Raw genomic sequence first — 16,769 nt, 5'->3', positions numbered from 1 at the left:
TGTCTCAACTTTTGCCAAGGAGTGTGTTTATAGGATGTTACTATATTGGAACAGTCAAATTGCATTGGGAACATAGCACTCCCCATTTGCCTTTAAAATAAGAAAAAGTTAGGATCTAGGCTATCTTCTTAAAATATTTTGAGGGGGTCTGGTCTGGTCCATAACAGCATATTGAACTTCACAGCAAGAAAATTTGAGTACAGAAAGAGGGACGTCTTGCTATAATTGGAGCGGCCTTGGTGACACCACACCTGTAATACTGTGTGCAGCTTTGGATTGTTCTAGCTATGGAGGGAATGTAATAAAGGTTTACCAGGCAGATTCCTGACATGGCAGGACTGATGATTGAAGAGAAACTAGATCAGTTAGGACTGTATTCACTAGAGTTTAGAAGAATAAGTGGGGAATCTCAAAGGTGCATATAAAATTCAAAAGGACCAAACAAGGTAAATGCTGGAAGTACAGAAATGTTCCCGATAACCAGAATGTTTCTACTTTAAGCATGAGCAAAAGTTTCGACACCTCTTCTGCTTGAATGTTAGCCTCCGCCAACAGTCCTGTGCTCACAATCAGTGGCAGTCCAAGCACAAAACGTATGTCATGTTTGAGTGTTTTATTGCTGATTTACCTCAAAAAACTGGAAGAGTGCAACTACCAGATAACTGATAGTGTGTCACAATACATGCCTAATAAAAACAGTGTCACAACGATGTACATGTATTGCTGAGGCCATGTGCTATTATACATTCATCAAGAATAAAATTCAAGATTATTTATCATATGTGGAACGAAACAATTAATCAGTTATTCACAGATTTGTCAAATGGTAGAAGCAAACCACAGGATTTTTATCAACACTGCTGACCTGCTAAGCATGCCTGCTTTTTAAATTGGATTTCAACTTTACACCTCACTTAATACTTCTTCACAAAATTTCCACTCAAATATTGCCTTGAAGGCACTTTCTTCTGAAATGAGTCTTTATATTCTGCTCTCATTCCAAGGCTGTATAATTATGTAGCACATTTCAAAATTAGAAAGAATATCTTGTCACTCAATATCTGGTTTTGATACATCCAGTCACCCAGATTCCTTGCTTGCTCATTCTTGCACACAACCACATCATGAAAATTTGCATGATTAAAATCTAGAACGAGAACACTAATTAGAAATTATAATCCCACCTCAGCTTGAGAAGTGACACATTTTACCAGTCGACTTGATGCAAAAAAAACCCCAATTATGGCTTCAAGCAGCACACCTTCTGATGAAAAGTAACGGTCCTTAAATTGAGTAGATTGATTCTTCAGCTGATAGGATTACCTTATAAAAATGATTAAGTAGAATAAACCAATACACTGGAGTTCATAAGAATGAGATGAAATGACTGAAACATTCTAAAAGAATTTGATAGATAGATGTTGAGAGGCTAATTGCCTGGTTGGAGAATCTAGAACACTGGGACATAGGATGAGGGTTCAGCCATTTTGGTTTGAGATGAACAGAAATGAAGACCTTCAAAGGATTGTGAATCTTTGTTATTCTTTATTGCAAAGACGATGAATGCTCCGTTCATGAAAATGTCAGAGGCAGAATTTGGTAGAATTTTAAACTTTTTAAGGGAACCAAAGAGAAGCAGGCAGACAGGTTCAGCTCATGTCAAAACTCAAGTCATAATCGTGAATAGCAGAGCAGACTCAAGGGAACATACAGCTCATTCCTGACCCTTATCCTACATTATGACCTGATAAATTAACTTTGTTTTTCCCTTTACAGATGCTACCTGACCTGCACAGCATTCCCAGAATTTTCTCTTTATAATACACATCAACCTGATCCTTTGGATTTGTACAGCTATTATAAAAACTTATGACGAGTTGCTTCTTGAAATGGGACAACTTACATCAGTACACAAGGATCACTGCTTTGTCTGCTCAGATGGTAGGAGACAGCAACTAGGAGGCCACAAAAGACAGAGAAAAGAACTGGAATATGTTGTGCATCCCAGGAATCCTAAAAGGCAGCAGTAAAAACAACATTATTTAAAACTGTTGAAAACTGGATGATAGATACCTTTTTTTTGTCATTTTCAGTTGCAGCACATTCAGTTAACGATGCTTTGTTTAAAATATAGAATTGGTTTGTAACACCAAGTTAAACAGGCAAGATCCACTAATAAAAAAGGTCAAGATAGATCTTATTAAAGAAAAATATATTCAAAATAAAGCTAACAAAACATCAGCAACAGCTGAAACGATCAAATGGATAACATGCATAAAAAAAAGCAAATTAGTGCAATAAAACATCAAACATTATTTCACAGTTAATCATTGAAGAAACTGGTTCTTTGAAAAGTAAACCAAACTAAACAATTTGTTTTAAACACAATCATTGAGGTGATGAATAGAAGGAGATCAATGCGTACACTTAAAACAAAAACCTTTCAAAGAAACTTCACTAAAATTAATGACATAGAACTGGAGGCAATCTTGTGGCAGGGAGCAGAGCAGCAAAAAGATAGACAATCTGGATTGATGAGCAGTGTCAAGTATTTCTTCATAGGGGCCCAAGATGTCCATGCTCTGGACAAATAGGCATAATTTTTTTTAATAAAAGGAGGACATATCCAATTTTGCAGATGATATTAACCTGTGAAAATGATAGCAAAAGTTGCTCATGGTTATTAAAAGATTAAGCCAGTGCATATTATGATTATCAATTCAGTTTAACATAAGCATGAAAGAGTGCACTTTGGTCATAAGATAACAGCATGGCAATATTCTTGTTGTGGAAATACTGGAAATAGATTAAAAAGGAATTTAAAGGTTCTGATTAAATAATCTATTAAAAACTGGCATGCTGGTGCAAAGACTAATTAAAAGGACTAACTGCACAATAGGTTTCATCACAACAGGAATAGAACAACAAAAAAATATTACTGCAAATTACTTATCACTCAGACCTTACTCATAGCACTGTGCTCAGTTGTTTTTGCACTGCACCTCAGGAAGGATACAGTGGCCTTTGAAAAGGCAGTAAACCAGCAATAATTCACCACATTGACCTTAGGGATGAAGGAAGTTAGCTATAATTAATGACTTTGGTGGTGTTCCCTTCAGGTGGAACAACTGAATGATTCAAGCTTTTTAAATAACAAATGGTTTGTAACAGAGTAGAACAATAATGACAAATGACAATAATTGGGAAATTCAGGAATAAGGGAATGCAATCTTAGAAACTACATGAAAAATACAGATAAGCTATTTGACCCATGTGAACAAATGCATCCAAAACAAGCCTCAAGCATCTTCACTACTCCTTTTGGAAGCTTATCTATCTTCTGGAAAGGCAGCAATTGTATTTTCATTATGAATTTGGTGGTCATTAAGGTGAAGAACTTTAACACTGGAGAAGAAAACATTTTCAATTTTGGGAAATCAGTGTTAACGAATTGGGTTTAGCAGCCAGAAAATGTTTCCTCTATCTACTATGAAATAAATGCAAAGATGAGGATGTTTCATTCCATCCAACTGATCCTTCAGTAGAAAAAAAATCAAATTTCTCCCTGCTCCTGCCTTCTGCCAGTCAGTCAAGCCTCGATCCATGCCAGTACTTTGCCTCTAACACCGTGGGCTCTCATCTTATTTCGCAACCCTCTGCTGCACTTGTCAAAGGCCATCTGGATTTCCAAATAGATCATGTCCAATGGCTCTCTTCCTTCTCAGTTGCTCAATAGCTCCTAAGAATTCGAACAGATTTGTCAAGTACGACCATTCTTTCATGAAGTTGTGCTGTCTCTGTCTATACACTTCCAAGTGCTCTGCAATCTCATCCTTCACATTGGACTCTAAAATCTTACCAATGACCAAGATCAGACTAACCAGTCTATAGTTTCCTGTCTTCTGCCTCCTTCCCTTCTTAAACAGGGTGTTACATTAGCCATTTTCCAGTTCTCTAGGACCCTCCTTGACGCCAGTGATTTCTGAAAGATCACCACCAGTGCCTCCATAACCTGTTCAGCTATTTCTTTCAGAACTCTGGAATGTAATCCATCAGGTCTGGGTGATTTATCCACTGTAAGACCTTTCAGCTTCCCCGGCACCTGCTCCTATCAGATCTTCAACTAGTCAACAAGGTCCCATTGCATGCATTAAATAGCTTCTTATATATCAGGAAAGGATTGACAGACTGACTATGTTCTCTCTTGAAAAATGAAGACTAAGGGACAATCTAACAAATCAAATTATGAAAAGTTTTGATAGAATGACTATGGAAGGAATATTTCCTCTTGTGGGGAAGAGCAGAACTAGAGGCCATCCATAATAGGGTGATTACCAAGAAATCCAAAAGGAAATTCGACAGAAACTCCTTCATCAAAAGATAGGTTACAATGTGGAACTTGCTCCCTCAATGTATGTTTAGAGCAAATATAAAGGAAAATTTTTAAAATGAAGGAAGAAATTAATAGTTACAAGATAACAGTCTCCCGAGTGAGTGCATTAATAGCAAACACAGTCTTTCAAGAATATTTTAAAGTTGTCTTCCCTATTGCACACGATCAGTATAAGCTCCACATTTACTATGCCAGTCCTGCATCTGTTCTAGTTTTATTTCGGTTCATTTTGAAAGTCTCTCACCGACAGGAGAAAGCTTTATTTACAGCTTTCTGCATCCACTGCAGAATGGACAATACCCATTAAAAGATTTGGAAATGAAAAAAAAAGTAAAATGCGACTCAAAAGGAAACTGCTTTTTTGCTTGTCAGCAAGTGCTGGGGCACTTTTATTTGGCATGGGCAAAACTCAGGGTTTATACCCCAGCGAGACTTGTAGCTCCTGAACTGAACGAGTAACAAAGAGTAACATGGACACATACAAACAGCTGAAAAATGACTCCATGGCATTTAACATTATCTCCCATATGTCTTATGCAATCCAATAAATGAGTTTAAACAATTTCAACCAATCAATCAGATAAGCTCACAGTACAAAAGTGCTCTTTATTTGACAATGATTGAGAGTTTCACTTAAAAAGAACAAGGAATAGCTAGTTTAAGAAAGTTTCACAGGGCTGCTCCTGGAGATAATATTTAACTTGAAGGTCATTGAAACCATATTATCTTTTTTTGTAAGTCTACTTCCCAGTGTTAGAAAATGGAGTGAGACGGAATAGTCTTTCGGATACTTTAGAGAAGCCAAATGGATTGTGGAGTCATTGAGCAGGAGCAGGGAGACATTTGAAGTTTTTACTGAAGGATTAGTTGGATAGAATGAAACACATTCATCATCTGTACTTATTTTATGGTTGAGGAAACATTGCTAGCTAATTTGTTAACACTGATTTTCCAAATTAGAACATGTTCCCTCCTCCAGTGTTAAAATTCATCACCTTTACGACCACAAAATTCAAACAGAATACAATTGCGGCTGTTAAAGATCACCTTTGTGATACAAAGAGATTGATATTAAATAGAACGACTTACCCTCAGGGCACCATAGCACAGCCCGTATAACAAAGCTACCGCCAAGATACTACGAATGAAACTGTAAAGTGCTGCAAGGAGGTTTGTGGTAGCTGGAAAATACAAAATTTAAGAGATGGCTGGATAATTTTCTGAAATCAAATATTTCATTAGAAAATTAAGTTACATATTGTGTTTAAAATTCACATACTTTTGGTTACACATGAGTCAATGAAGACATTAAAAAAAAACACTACATTCAAAGTTCTGCTTGAGTATTTAGTTTTCATATTTCTCATTGGTAAGAAAGTTATACTTAAGAATTTTTAATATATCCAAGCGTTTTCCAATATTTATCCAAAATTTTTACCATTTCATAAAACAAATGCTTTCATCGTCCTCATTGCAATGAAGTACAAATTTGGTAATATTCTTGCATTGAAGTTAAAATATTATGGGTTTAAGTACCACCAGATTTTAGCACAAATCTACTCTGGCACTTAATTACACCGGTGCAGGAGAGATCAGTGATGTTATTCTTCAGACTTGCAGTTAAACTAAGTCAATCTCTGTCAATTCTTAGAATCACTAGAGTGTGGAAGCAGGCCATCTGACCCATCAAGCCAACACTGACCTTCCAAAGAGTATCCCACCCACACTTACATCCCCTACCCTATCCTTGTAACCCTGCAATTCCCATGGCTAATCCACCAAACCTGCACAACCCTGGACACTATGGGCAATTTAGTATGACCAATCCACCTAACCTACTCTTTGGAGTGAGGGAGGAAACTGAAGCACCTGGAGGAAACCAGGCAGGGAGAATGTGCAAACTCCACAGGGACAGTTACTGAGGGTGGAATAGAACCCAGGTCCTTAGCACTGTGAAACAGCAGTGTTAAACACTCAGCCACCAAGCCAGCTTAGAAGACCCCGTCAGTTCCATTGCATTATCCAAAGCAGAGCAGTTAATACCTTCCCTATTTCTGAACCAACATTTATTCCTCAAACAACACCAAACTAAACATATCAACTGATTATCTACCTTCTTACTCACAGTCAAAGTGAATATCTTGACCAGATTCTGTTAGAATTTGAAGATTAAGTTTGCAAGGGATGAGATCAAATTTCCATCGGCATCATGATCGCACAGAGCAACCTGAAAATGCCCATGTAGACTTTGTTCAAGTCATTCCCATTAAATCTAACAGATGTGCGTGTCCATGCAAAAGATGTAAATAGTTTGAAAACTTAAATAAGTCATCTGTAATTTCCAACAAAATGGGAGAGTGTATTGGATGTGACACAGAAGATACTCTCTGAAAGCAATCACATTCTGAGCAGAATAAAGGTACACAGGAAATATGTTAAAGAAATGTAGGATAGGGAAGGCTGAAATGTTTGTGGACCACCCTACCAGAACTGCTGGCTGAAGTAGAGATAATTGCAATATTTAAGAATAAGTAGTTGAATAAGGAGATATAGAAAAGCAGAAGTAAGATTGTGCGTAAATGATAGACATCAATCTTGAACTGCCCGTTTCTGTTATGCTTTAGACTTGAAACTATGTGAGAACTTGTGGGCAACATGGACTTTTCAGAATTAATTTGTTGGTTGTGAATTGTTTTTCAAAGACCTGGAGGGTTAAAAAGTTGAGGCATAAATGTAAGTAGAATTCTTTGTTCATATGAAGTGAATACATTTTAAAGCATGCTCTGGATTGTTGTGTGCGTGGTGGCACTATATTAAACTAAGTTGCCATTTGTGAGAGGCATGAAATTGTCACTCTCCGTGAGTTATGTTGAGATATTAACCTTCGGAGGAGATGCAGGCAACAGGTAGAGGCAACAGTAATCCACAACATTGGTACAACTCTTCCAGTCACTGTAACCTTGGAGATAGGATATATTATCTAAAATGCATCAAGAGTGAGAATTGCCGAGATAGTTTGAACTTGCAACAGGAAAGTCCCCTTGCTTCCCAGGACTCCTAACAGTTCTGACATTCACACTTCAACAGTTGCCCAGGAAATGTTAGACATAAAAATCCTAGTCTAACTTCTTATTAACTGACCCCCAAGTCACTTACAATGCCTACCACCCCTCAAACTCTGCCACTATACCCCGAACTGAAATAATTGCACCCCCAAATCACTTTACCCACTCTAACCGCTTACTTCATCCATTACTGCCCATTCACTCATTCAACCAAATTTATCCTTTCACCCACTCAATAAAGATCACACTGGACATTCAGTTAAGAACTGCAGCCAGTGCCTCAAAAACAGGGTTTCCCTCCTCTTCACTCAAACTCTTGTACTTTTCTAAAGAACCAAAAATATGGAAATGGTCAGGAGCACACAAAAGTGGGGACACAGCAGCAATCTACTGGTGACTGTAGCTTCATGGAAGAGCTCAGTGAACATAAAGATTCAGTAAGTGCTTGTGAGCAAGAACCTTCATTCTAATTAGATACTATGCAAAGAGATGTTTTCTAATTTTCACTTGCTTCCCTTTGACATCTTATATTTGCATGTTCACTTTACTCTACTCAAATCAAAAATCATCGAGGACATCAATGCAGTGAACTACAGAACATACTGGCACTCGCACGTGGGGAATGTTTAATATGGGTCTTTGAGCATACTGCAGATGAATACTGAACAGGCAAGAAGGTCTGATAATGCAAAAGATTTTGATACGAACGTAAGGCCATTTGTCAATGTGAGTAGAATTTACGCAATGACAAGGAAAATAAAAACAATATATGGTGATTACACGGTAGCTTATTTTAAAGACCCTGAAGCATGGCGATATCAGCATGAGACACATCTGGAGTATTAAAAAGTCCTGCAAACATCAGAATACTCACCATTTCCACCAAACACGTGGATATCAAATTGCTCACAAAGGTACATCACAAATGTATTCACTTGTGGAAGCAATCCAATGAAGAATATGATTGGGAAACACAATGTAAATGCTGTAAAATAAAAAGAAAAAGCAATAAGAGTTGCGGGCATGATTAAAATTAACCTGAAATTAGACAATAAGTTTGAGACTAATACGCATTCCGTATAGCAGTAATGAAGTCAAAAAGCAAAGAGGATTACAATAGTTCTTATACTAGAAGTTAACAAAAATGACCAAACTTTATATGGATCAGTTAGAGGTGCCCAGATATTGTTACCTTTAAATGCTGTTCCAAAGGTTATCAGTGCTGATCCACCAAACACTACACAAATTAAGCTACACAGATAACGAAAGTATCCTAAACACTTTACTAGTATCATGACTGGCACTGAATATTTTATAAAAATATCATCAAAACAGTAGAATTATTGAAACATATTAGTATGACATAAAATAGTCTGTTCTAACTTCTCAAGTTTTATCATGGTATTTGTTTCTCCACATGTGCCACCTAAACTCATTCGCGCTTTTGTTTCTCTGTTGCCTTCAATATTCTTTTTAAACAGCCACCATTCCCTTACTAAAACTAAATTAGATAAAGATTCAGTAAGTGCTTGTGAGTAAGAATCTTCATTCTAATTAGATACTATGCAAGATATGTTTTCTAATTTTCACTTGCTTCCCTTTGTCATCTTATATTTGCAGCCTCTTGTCTTCTCATTTAAGTTCAACCCAACTGCTACAGCACACATTATCTCGAACCTACATAATCTTGAAGATGTCCATCAAGTCACCTTTGACGTTCTCAGCAACAATTTAAAACAAAGGCCACAACTTTCAAGACTCTCCTTATAATAGTAATTCCTCAGCCTGGGAATCATCCAAGGGATTTAATTCTACAAATCTTTCACCATCACTATCTTTCCTATATTGCAGTGCCCAAAATAATGCATCGGCTTCGACTATATCTCAAATTAGTCTTATATCATCCTTTTGATTTTGATATACAAATCAAAGGATTGATCAAGGTCTGCGTAAAGATTTGTAGCATGGATGCTGGTTGCCATAGTTGTGGGTACGTTCACTGAGCCGGGAAGTTGATGAGCAGACATTTTGTCCCCTTTCTAAATGACATCCTCAATGCTTTGGAGCATCCTGTGAAGCACTGCTGTACTGTCTCTTTTGGAATTTAATTGGTGTCATTTTGGTTACAAAACCAATTAAGTTCAATAAAACACAGTATAGCAGCGCTTCACAGGAGGCTCCAAAGACAGAGCATATCAGTAAGAAAGGGGACGAAATGTCTACAAATCAACTTCCCAGCTCGGCAAACATGCTCACAACTACAGCATATTTGCTTCATGTTATTTTCTATTTTTGCCTCTTAAAAATTCACGCACCTGCACAAGATTCCTCTGTTTCTTTATTCCAGTTAAAAGCTGTTCCTTCAAAGTGGACATCCACTTTTTCACATCTTTAAACGTTGAATTGCATCTGCTACCTATATTCCCACCCTGACAGCATACGTCCCCCTGAAGTAATGACCACCATTGAAGGTGATTCATCATACTAAACCTATCCTACGCCCTTCTCCCTCCATCAACTGGGCTTCACCAGCAAATTTCAAGTGAATTCCTCAAATTCCAAAATCCTTTTTTTTTGTCAAGAAGAAAATGGCAGAGGAAACAGAATGAACATGGATGAAGGAAGGAACTATTATAATAAGTCAGGTGCTGCTTACTGATAATAATCATTACAACCAAAACATTCACGTGATCTTAGTGACTGAAAGCAGAGCCTACTAAATGACTGGGTGTTGCTCTGTCTCTCAACATGTCTTAGGAGAAAGCAAATGATTATCTCAACTCTAAAAACTGGCTCAGACAGATGAAATGATGGTGCAAGGTCAGCATGTTGGAGTGTTTTTTTTAATCCAGGCTTCTTTCAACTGGAATTTACAGAGAATATATTTAGCAAGTTAAATTTCCTAGGTTTATACACATAAGTAAATCCTGAGCAATCTCCATGAAAAAAATGTTATAACACCGGATTTACTCACTACTGCTTTTGTTTAAAGTACTTACATCTGCTATTCTTGCAATGGTGCCTAAGAATCGCAGCTACAAAGCAGCAACCTCAGTCTACATTGTTCCTGTAAACCAGCAGTTTTCTCATTAGAATATACGGGGAATTAATCTGTGTCTGAGTAAATGATCCTTTTCAAGAATAACATCTAGTAACTGATGAGTTCTATACTGGTAGAAAAGTCAAAGAAATTAATATAACCAGGTTGGTAATTCAGATCAGTTTCTACAATTACAGAGAAAGTCTGGAACTAATCCATTACATTGCTATAGATCTGCCTACCTAATTAATAAATGCTTAGTTTGCACTTAAACAATACTACAACTTTATTTGCTTAACTATATATGCTTTCATTCTGCCAATATCACACTGCTTTTAACACTTGGTGTGGGGGCAGTGTACTTGTTAAGAGAAAGCAAACAGAATACAGGCTACATTTGGGTGTAAATGTGAGAATTAATGTCTGCATTTACTTTACTGAAATCAGCAACCTTTACCTGACAACACAACAATGACACCATTTTAATGAGATAATGATTGTGGCCGTTTTGAACATGCTTATTCTATAGTGTCCAATTGTAGCTGGCAGAGAGGAACTTAATTTTTCGAATTATCTTCCCTTCGCTAATACATACACACCTGGTAAATCAAGTGATGACAAAGAGGTTTATTTGTGCTTGGTGTCACTCATTTGAGTTTGTTTAGTGAGCAGAATGAAAAAAAAAAGCAAAGATTAATTCATCAAATGAAAATGATTTTGTCCAAGGTTTCCCATAAGGTTGTCACATATTGTCTAATCAATGCACTGTGTAAATAAAAACTCTAAAATAAACAAAACTGTTCCACTTTCACATTTGAACAAAAGCGGTTCTTCGCAAAGTCAGGGCTATGGTAATTAAAAATGCAACTTTTATTGTCCAGCTAGCAATGACGTAACTTATTGTACACCCATCCCAAAACAACAGTTGATTCAAAATTTGCCATACAGCCAGATTGTTGCACACTAAACATTACTATATTCTTTTCCAGCAAAAAGTAATAAAGGCCTACATAGTAATGTGAAGTACTCAAAACACACCAGTTAAGAGAGCAAACAAATTACCTTAATATTCCAAGTTAACTATTTCTGCTTAAAATGGTTTCTTTGGTTTTAACATTGAAAGCTCTTCATGTGAATTTTCTTATTGCAAGAAGGTGATAGAACATGTATTACGTGTCAGAGAGGAAATTTTGTAAAAGAGGTGTGCTTACACTAAATCACCATATTGAAGGCTGGTGAGCAACATGGCAATCAGACTACTTTGAAAAATAATAGCAAAATCCATCTCATTGTTTCCCAGTTGGAAAGCACATTCAGGTGACCCTTTAACTGAGTCTTAACTGGTTTGCCTTGATTTTGTAAACCTTTTAAAATACCTTTGAAGAAGGGTTCAGTTGTTTTTAATTTTCAATTCAAATAATCCTTTGATCCAATGTTCCTTACCCATGACAAGATCTCTGGCAGAAGTCAAAAGTGAAGGGCTAGTAAAAGCCACTCCGTACATCTTAAATCTTGCTGTTGATGTATGTTTACTCCCGTAATTCAACAGCCAGATCAGGCTACAGCACACGCAGAAATAGACCGGCCTACTGTAGGCTATAATGCGATTATGCCCCTAAGGAAAATAAAAATTCAAAATATAATTTCACTTCATGTACACACAAAACCACAATACAGATTGGAGGCTGATCTCCAGCTGCAAAAATCAAAATCAATAAGGTCCTTGCATTAGTACCTAGCTGAATTATATTGTCAAACTCACCTTGAATGTTTACACTGTACGAGTAGAAGCCCAACTCCAGCCACAAAATATTTAATCTTATGAATGTGTGGGTCACCCAAGTATGAAGCAATGCAATTACTAAGGCATAGCTCCATACAGTGCCAAACTAAACAGTATGAGAATGGTTTCTGAATGCCACTTTTCAAGGTCAGATTGGGAGCTGACTTCTGAGCTAAATTGCAACTTTTATGTTGATATGCAGCAAGAAATGTGACACCTTGACATTAAAGTGACAACATGACTTCATCCTAAGATTGTCTGAAACTGTAGTTAACCCAAACATAAACCTCCAACAATTATGAGAAATTCTGCATTTTGGTGAGAGGAACATAAAGTATTTGAGGAAGCAAAGAGTTCATTAAATGACATTGGCACGCCAGAGACCTGGGTTCAATTCCCACCTCAGGTGACTGACTGTGTGGAGTTTACACATTCTCCCAGTGTCTGCGTGGGTTTCCTCCGGGTGCTCCGGTTTCCTCCCCTAGTCCAAAGATGTGCAGGTTAGGTGAATTGGCCATGCTAAATTGCCCGTAGTGTTAGGCGAAGGGGTAAATGTAGGAGAACGGGTCTGGGTGGGTTGCGCTTTGGTGGGTCGCGCTTTGGTGGGTCGGTGTGGACTTGTTGGCCCGAAGGGCCTGTTTCCACATTGTAAGTAATCTAATCTAATCTAAACTGATCTCAGTGCACAAAAATAATCTCATGGAAATTAAATTACATGACCAAGCAAATGTTACTACGTTACTAAAGGGACTGGCAAATAGGATGCCACATGCCTTATTCTGGGTTCATAAATTTTAACAAGCTTGATATTTTAACTATATCAATAAGCTAAGTGTTATTATAGGGTGTTTCACAAGCTATCAAATGCCATTTAATGAACATCATTGTTGCGTGGATACCCCCTTTCCGAGTGAGTGTATAAACACCGCACCAAATTAAGTGGATCTCCAAGCATTTAATGACCTTGATGTCATACAGGATAAGCATTCAATCATGTATTTTTACATATAGCAATCCAGACAGTTAAATACACTGTTTTAATGAACATTTTGTAGGGAACAAAACAAATGCTTGGGAAATATACATGAGATTGGGGTAGAAACTAAAATATTTCAAATCATTTCTCCCAACATTATATATAAATGTGACTTCATCCTGATGGAGAAATTTGGCACACCATGATTTAAAATGAGATTCTTCAGCAGTAATTATGAAACTAGTATATTGTTTAAAAACCCAATTAATTCAACAAGGTGCAATATTAACAAGAACTTTGCATTGGAACGAACAGTATAAAAGGGGCATGTTTGTTAGGGTACTGATTTCAACTTGACTGTGTTTCGAGTGGACTTCACCTGTACATCTTGTAAGGTATGACAATAATGACTGTCAGCAGCTTCTGGTTCCATGTTTAATTGCACATTATAGGCTTCAAAAGCTGAATCATGCTGTCAGTTCAGGGAAGTAATGGCAGCAAACACTGAATATTTCGCCATTGCTATGACCGCAGAAGTCCAGGTCAATATACTACAAAGGTACCTATCATGATACTTTCCCACTAAACGATGGTTAGTGAAATGAAAAACTTTTTTCTTGTTAATTGTTTAAGTGGAATAAAATATATGGCTTTTCAAACAAAAAATAGTTGGAACTTACGTGTCTTGGAGAGGAGGAATCAGGCTGCACACTCTATTAAAATAAGATGCAGTAATTGTAATTCATTAATTAATTGATTAATATTTTGTCATATAATGTGTAATAATATTGACAACAAAAAGCCCATACCTTCAGAAGAGAATACTGGCAGCTGGCAATAACAAGACAAAACTGGAAGACCCAAATATCTTTAAAGAACCCATCTATCAACAAAACAGATCCAAGGAAGGCAACAAGAATTGCCAAAACAATGGCCAAAACATTCTCCATAATTTCCCGATTCCTAGGAGTAAATCAAAAATAAAATATAGTTCCAGTATAAGAGAATAGGCAACTCAAAATTAGGCACACAAAATATAATGAATTCACTTAATTTCCCAATTTTGCACAAACCTGTTTGTATCTTTAGCCGAAAGGGACAATACTCAACCAAGTGCCATTTCACCTTAAGATTTATTTTTGTTCTCCTGGTTTACAGGCATTTGAATTTGCTAAGTACAATCTTCATTCTGTCATTTTTACCTTTGGAGCAGGACCTGCTCCAGATTTCAAACCAATTCCAAGCATAAGTTTGCAATGAGTATTTATGAACCTTATTTGCCATATTAAAAAGATGATCTCAGGTGTAAAGGTTTACTAATCCTGCTGTTTTGATGCAAAATCTGAGCAAAATTCACTGAACTCAATATGTAGCCAGGTATAACTGTTTTGACACAGTGACAGGTTCCAATAACATGTGAATGCAATTTATATCAAATATTCTGGAATATTAATGATAGCTATCCAATATCATCTTTCTAAATGTGTGTTTGGAGGAAAGCAAGTATTTTCCCCTCAAGTAACATTGTCAAAACCTCTGAAGAATAGACTAGCTCATACTTGCAGCTGAGACACAACTGGGCATCTCTAAGAAGCTGAGAAGTGACACAAACAGTTTCAAACTGAACAAGAGGAATTCACTTAAAAAAAATTTACTTTGCTATCTCTTTGGTGGCATCAACTCATGGAATGTGAATCTCAGTCAATAGTACACAGTATTAATTGTCTAATCTAAACCATTTCAATAACACTTTTTTTAAAAAAAATATCTATCTGGATCGGTTTTTGGAACCACTCCTCTGCATAACCAATTCACCTGGTGTTAGAGGTCAAGTCTGACATTAAGAATGTAGCAGGTCAAGAGCAAAGCAGACATTTTTTTCCACCCTCATCAGCAGCAAAAACTTTGAGGTCATATAACACAGAAACAAACCCTTCAGCCCAACAGTCCACACCAACCATGTTCTCAAACTAAACTAGCCCCACTTATCTGCACTTGGCCCATATCCCTCCAAACCTTTCCAATTCATGTATTTATCTAAATATCTTATAAACATAGCTGCACCTGCATCCACCACTGAAAAGGGGCCCCTCACATCCTTTTTAAATCTTTCCCCTCTCAGCTTAAAAATATACCCTCTAGTTTTAAACTCACCCAACCTAGGGAAAGACCCCTTATTTATGCCCTTCATGATTTTACAAACGTCAGTAAGGTCACCCCTCAACCTCCTATGCTCTAGTGAAAAAGTCGTAGCCTTTCTTGTCTGTTTTTAGATCTCAAAACTTCCATTCCCATAAAATCCTGGTAAACCTTTGCTGAAGCCTCTCCAGTTTAATAATATCCTTCCCATAACAGGGCAACCAGAACTGCACACAGTACTCCAGAAGGGGCCTCACCAATGTCCTACACAACATCAATGTGATATCCCAACTCCAATATTCAAAGTTCAGAACAATGAAGGCAAGCGTGCTCAACACCTTCTTAACCACCCTGTCAACCTATGATGCAAATTTCAAAAATAGACAATAGGTGCAGGAGTAGGCCATTCAGCCCTTCTAGCCTGCACCGCCATTCAATATGATCATGGCTGATCATTCCTAATCAGTATCCTCTTCCTGCCTTATCTCCATAACCCTTGATTCCACTATCTTTGAGAGCTCTATCCAACTCTTTCTTGAATGAATCCAGAGACTGGGCTCCACTGCCCTGATAGAGTTTTTAAATGAAGTAATGAAAACATTTGAGTGCAGACTGGTAGATGTTGTTTACTTGGAATTTAGTAGAGCCTTTGACAAGGTTTTGCATGGTAGATTAATTAGAAAAGTTAGATCACATGGGATTCAGGGTGAGTTTGCCAATTGGCTTTATGTTAGGAGACAGAGGGTGGTGGTGGATGGTTGTTTTTTGAAGTGGAGGCCAGTAGCTAGCAGTGTCCACAGACATCGTTACTATCAAAAAGTTCTGAACCTGAACCTCTAAATGTCTCTATTCCACAACACTAACCGGGGCCCTACCGTTAGGTGTTGCCCTTGTTTGTATTATCAAAATGCAATTCTTCATATTTATCCAATTTAAACTCCGTCTGCCATGCCTCAGACCACTAACCCAATTGATCAAAATCTCTTTGCAATCTTAGATTATCTTCTTCACTATCCATTATACCAGTAATTTTGGTGGCATCTGCAAACATACTGATCATGCCTCCTATATTCTTATCCAATCATTTATATAAAATGACCAACAAAAGTGGATCCAGTAACGATATCTGTGGAAACTGTTAGCTACTGGCCTCCACTTCAAAAAACAACCATCCACCACCACCCTCTGTCTCCTAACATAAAGCCAATTGGCAAACTCACCCTGAATCCCATGTGATCTAACTTTTCTAATTAATCTACCATGCAAAACCTTGTCAAAGGCTCTACTAAACTCCAAGTAAACAACATCTACCAGTCTGCACTCAAATGTTTTCATTACTTCATTTAAAAACTCTATCAAGTTCATGAGACATC

General features: G+C 37.2%; 1 protein-coding gene across 4 annotated transcripts in view; it reads right to left on the bottom strand.

Annotated features, from left to right (window-relative positions):
* pcnx1 (pecanex 1) overlaps positions 1 to 16,769 on the bottom strand; it is a 280,941-nt gene that overhangs the window by 93,997 nt on the left and 170,175 nt on the right. For all 4 annotated transcript variants that reach the window (XM_072569208.1, XM_072569209.1, XM_072569211.1 and 1 more), the window contains 6 exons: positions 14,067 to 14,220; positions 13,938 to 13,970; positions 11,942 to 12,113; positions 8,333 to 8,443; positions 5,483 to 5,574; positions 1,904 to 2,013 (listed from right to left, as the gene is read on the bottom strand). In XM_072569208.1, the coding sequence (XP_072425309.1) occupies positions 1,904 to 2,013; positions 5,483 to 5,574; positions 8,333 to 8,443; positions 11,942 to 12,113; positions 13,938 to 13,970; positions 14,067 to 14,220 (672 nt within the window). The remainder of the gene's footprint in view (positions 1 to 1,903; positions 2,014 to 5,482; positions 5,575 to 8,332; positions 8,444 to 11,941; positions 12,114 to 13,937; positions 13,971 to 14,066; positions 14,221 to 16,769) is intronic.

The sequence above is a fragment of the Chiloscyllium punctatum genome, chromosome 4, assembly GCF_047496795.1.
Source record: "Chiloscyllium punctatum isolate Juve2018m chromosome 4, sChiPun1.3, whole genome shotgun sequence".
Taxonomy (NCBI): Eukaryota; Metazoa; Chordata; class Chondrichthyes; order Orectolobiformes; family Hemiscylliidae; genus Chiloscyllium; species Chiloscyllium punctatum.
This window is presented reverse-complemented; position numbering and strand designations above follow the sequence as displayed.